The 5,000-nt window shown below is 31.7% G+C and overlaps 2 protein-coding genes across 2 annotated transcripts in view; both read left to right on the top strand.

Moving 5' to 3' along the window:
• Positions 1-174, top strand: part of LOC119599149 (extensin-like) — an 11,093-nt gene extending 10,919 nt beyond the window's left edge. The window contains exon 7 of the mRNA XM_037948904.1: positions 1-174. This exon is cut by the window's left edge and continues 88 nt beyond it. Coding sequence (XP_037804832.1) covers positions 1-174 — 174 coding nt within the window.
• Positions 175-3,723: 3,549 nt separating this feature from the next.
• LOC119599148 lies at positions 3,724-4,578 on the top strand. The gene is made up of 3 exons (XM_037948902.1): positions 3,724-3,727; positions 3,926-4,143; positions 4,324-4,578. Exons 1-3 carry the CDS (start codon positions 3,724-3,726, stop codon positions 4,576-4,578), a joined length of 477 nt encoding a protein of 158 aa, XP_037804830.1.
• Positions 4,579-5,000: the final 422 nt, after the last annotated feature.

Here is a 5,000-nt window from a genome sequence, read left to right as displayed (position 1 = left end):
ACAACACCGAGGGCAACCTACACCGTCGACCTCCCCGACGCCGCCAAGCAGATCGTCAACTACGTGGACAACGGCGAACGGTTTATGTCAGCTCAGTCACCTACGAGGGCGAGGCTCATATCCCGAGTACATAGCCCACCTACAAGCCTGCTTCCTACCCCATCATTGCCTTAGTAATAAGGATATATATCAGACACATGATATTCAAGAATTATTATATTTTTCTCATATGTGAAATAAAGATCTTGTTTATATATATCTAATATTTTACTTCGGACATCAAATTCTCTAAAACATCATGGTGACATAATTGAATCCAAAACTAAAATATAACTATACGTATTCACCTTATATGTATTGATTAATTAGTGAATCAGATACACACAGCTCAGAAAAAAATCATATGAATGCTATGAATTAGGAAAGGATCAGTCCCCCTGAGCATACCTTTTAGTAATAGAAGATATTGATTTTCAAAGAATTATACCCTATTGTTTTATCATCATCATTGTGCATAGAAACTGTTAATCTTTTTTTCATGTATTTTCACTTTATAGTAAAGCCACCCTTCTTTTTTTAACAAGCTTCACCTTAGTAATCCTCCTAAAACAATATGAAACTTTACTCACTGAGAATAACTTGTATCAGTAATATCGTCCTCTATACAAACACTTATCTGAAGCCAGCGTTTTTGAACACTAGAAAAGGAAAATCAAACCGTACACTCACAGTCAGAACTCTCAATACATATGTATAATCTTTAACACACACATATAAACATAAATATAACCATCATATATATGAATAATTACCATGTCTTGAAATCTGTCTCGACCACCGTCTCGAACACTCAAATAGATAAATGATAAACTCATTGATACCCACCAAATAAGTTCTGACTAATTCCGCAATGGGATTCATAACAAAAAGAAAATTCATTTTAATTATTGAGATGCCTAATTAATGATACGATTTAATTCTTAAATTAATGAGATGCTTCCGACTCTTGTTGTTTATCGATAGGAAGGTTTTTCGAAGCATCATTCACTGTTTCGAGCTTCGGTCCGTGGCTTTCCGTTCGCGGTGCCACTGAATAATTCTTACTCGGTTATTTTAATGACCAAATTTGATTTTCAAATTTGAATCATTTCATCACATGTCAGTGATTGTGGTTTATGTTGTCCCTTTGTTAATTTGTGGTTTTTTCGTCTTTCTTGACTTCTGCTTACGAAGAATAATAATAGGAACAACAGTACATACAATATGCATACACAGAAATAGTCACTTATAGACAATAGATATACTGATATAGGTGTAAACAAGCGCACAAATAAGTACATACGAACACACACTTACACACACTTACACACACTTACACACATACATACATATATATGTGTGAATTGTGTCATATATACATATTATGTGTGTATAATATATAATATATATATATAGTATATTATATATATATATTTATAAGTCATCAAAGTATTTATTAGGTAGGTAGGTATACATAAGTAAAAATACATAAGCCTATATGTAATGAATATTCATAGACATACTACATGAGGGGTGATAATGAAGGAGGCACATGAATCATGACAGTGCTCTAAATATTTGATTTATATATTAGATTTGTGTATTAGTATTTTTTTTTTTTTTTTATTATTATCTTTTTATTTTATTATTATTTTTTTTTTTTTGGTATTTTCACTCACTATCATTCATTATCTACAAATAACCCTCTGTAAGATAGGTCCTTTCTCAATAAATGAATCTGTACAATATACATGTTTTTTATCATAATAAGTTGAGTTGGTAGTGGACACAACCTACTGAGCAGTAGGAATAGAATTATATTTATGAACAAGCTTATACAAATAGTGTGTGTATAAGGGCATATAAATTAATGTGTCTACAGACTAATAGAGTCATGTGTGTTTATCTATTTATATGTATGTGCAGATGTGTGTGTGTGTGTGTGTGCATATACACAGAGTAGATATATAGTGTGTGTGAGTGTCGTATACACACACACATAACACAATAACCCCACACAAACACACACACACACACACACACACACACACCACACCACCACACACATATTATATATATATATAATATATATTATATATATAATATATATATATATATATATATACACTGAATAATATATATATATATATATATCGATATATATATATATATATATATATTATAGTTATATATATAATATATATATATATACACGCACGTACAAATCTCTCCCAATACCGTATATATATACATGTATACAGAGTATATATATACGCACATATATGTTATATATGTATATATATATATATAATATAATATATATATATTATATATATATTATAAATATATATAATAGATATAGATATAGATATAGATATATATGTGTGTGTGTGTGTTGTGTGTGTGTGTATATATATGTAAATATATATATATACATATATATGTATATACATTCACACACACACACACACACACCACGTGTTGTTGTGTGTGGTGTGTGTCTATATATATATACATTTTACATGCACACACGTGTATGTATATATGTATATAAATGTATATATATATATACATATAACTACACTGTGTGTCATGTAAATATATAAAACATTTGTATGGTATATATTTACATATATCTATTTATATATATGCATATATATATATATATAGATTATATATATATATATATATCTTATATATATTATATATAAATATATATATATATAAATACATGTAAGCTGTATGAGTGTGTGTGTGTTTGGTCATGTATTCATTTTTGTATGCATATGGTAGGTGGTATTATATATATATATAGATCTCTATCTATATATATATATATATGGTTATATATATATATATAATATCTTATATATCTATGTATGTATAAATATTATATATATGTATGTATATGTATATATACACACGTGCATGTTATATTATGTAGTATATATATATATATATCCTATATATATATATATATATATATATCTATATATTTTAAAAAAAATCATATATGTTTGTGTGTGTGTGGTGGGTGTGTAAACCCGTGTGTGGGTGTGTTTTATACTCTAGGTGTGTTTTTGCAATGTATGTGTGTTGTTTTTTTGTGCTATGTTTTTATTTTAATTATTCATAAACAATAGAAAACACATTATGCCGGAATAATAGCATAAAAATCTTACAAAGCAAATTTTTTCTCTGTCCCATGCTTTCGATTTACTAATATGCCTCAAAATACCCACCTCAGGCTATAGGAAATGCCTACAGCGGACTCGAATACACGCACACATACACACACGCGCCCGCCGCGCACACACACACACGACGTACACACACACACACACACACACACACCAGCGGCCATCGCAATATTAAGGGTGAATCGTCCAACCACACCACTATACCCTCAGCCAGTCATTCCTCTCAAGGTACGAAGTCCTCCTCAATACGGAAGGATACTTTGAGTTTTCTGAAGGAATCTGCGAAGTATTTGGTTATCAGCAGTGTATTGTGAAAGTTTATATATATATATACTATATATATATATATATATTATATATATATATCTATATATATATATAATGTATAGCTATATATATATATATATATATATATATATAATATATATATATGTATATGTCTGTGTATATATATATATATGTATATGTATGTGTATATTACAACATGTGTGAGTGTGTGTGTGGATAACTGTTTTAACGTGTTTTCTCAGCATGTGCTGTCTGAAGCAGCAAATATATGATGCCACTATTAGTTTTCCTGAATCGACACCTATTAGACACCAAAATCCCCCCTCGTCTCGGTGGATCTTTTCTTTCTTTATTTTTTGTTATCATCGTTAAAATAGCAATCAACTCTGTCCCTCCAGGTCGTCGTCCTCGCCTGCGTGGTTGTCGTCGCTCTGTGCGACAAGGCCCCAGTCTATGCCCCTCCAACCCCCGCCTACCACGCACCCGAAACCCGCCTACAACGCTCCCAAACCTTCTACCCGCCCCGAAACCCAGTCTACCCGCCCCCAAACCTTCTTACCACGACCCCGAACCCCCTACCACGCCCCCGAACGAGTACGAACAAGAATACGCTGACGTGAGTATTTTCCGTAAATCAGAACGTTTTATAAAATCATAAACATTCAAACATGTATCTTTATTGTTTTATTCATTACTTTGCTTGTTTTTGTGTCAATATTGATGTAATGATCTATGAATAGCAAAATACCATGGTGATACCTGAGAAATAATTCTCACTCATATCTCACCTTCTCAGGTAACTCCCAAGTACAACTACAACTACGGTGTCGCCGACGGTTACTCCGGCGCCAACTTCGCCGCCTCAGAGTCCCGCGACGGCTACAAGATCGAGGGCCAAGCCTACACCGTCGACCTCCCCGACGGCCGCAAGCAGATCGTCAACTACGTGGACACGGCCGACGTTTATGGTAAGCTCAGGTCACCTACGGGCGAGGCGTCAGTATGCCGAGTACAATGTGCCCACCTACAAGCCAGCTCCCCCCGCCCATAAGCCCTAATACGAATGTGTTTTAGAGAAAAGGGAGATATGGAATATATTCAGGAACTATATTCATCTGATTAGAGTTTTCTCATACATGAAGAAAGATCTTATTTTTTATAATGTATGTATAATTTGAAGTTTTATTTAAACATAGCGAAACCATCGTCAGTCTTGAATAACTGAAATCCATGGAAACAAAATCTAAATTACATACACTTCAAATATCACTAATAAGTAGTAATATATATATATATAATCTATATATATGATATTATACTATATATATATATATAGATATTTATATATATGCCATGTATGTATATGTAGATTTATTATATACTATATATATATACATATTACAAAATGTATAAATGTTGTTTATATATATAAGTAATGATATACACGATATATATGTAATTGTATATGTGTTT

The sequence above is a fragment of the Penaeus monodon genome, chromosome 42 (genome assembly GCF_015228065.2).
Source record: "Penaeus monodon isolate SGIC_2016 chromosome 42, NSTDA_Pmon_1, whole genome shotgun sequence".
Taxonomy (NCBI): Eukaryota; Metazoa; Arthropoda; class Malacostraca; order Decapoda; family Penaeidae; genus Penaeus; species Penaeus monodon.
This window is presented reverse-complemented; position numbering and strand designations above follow the sequence as displayed.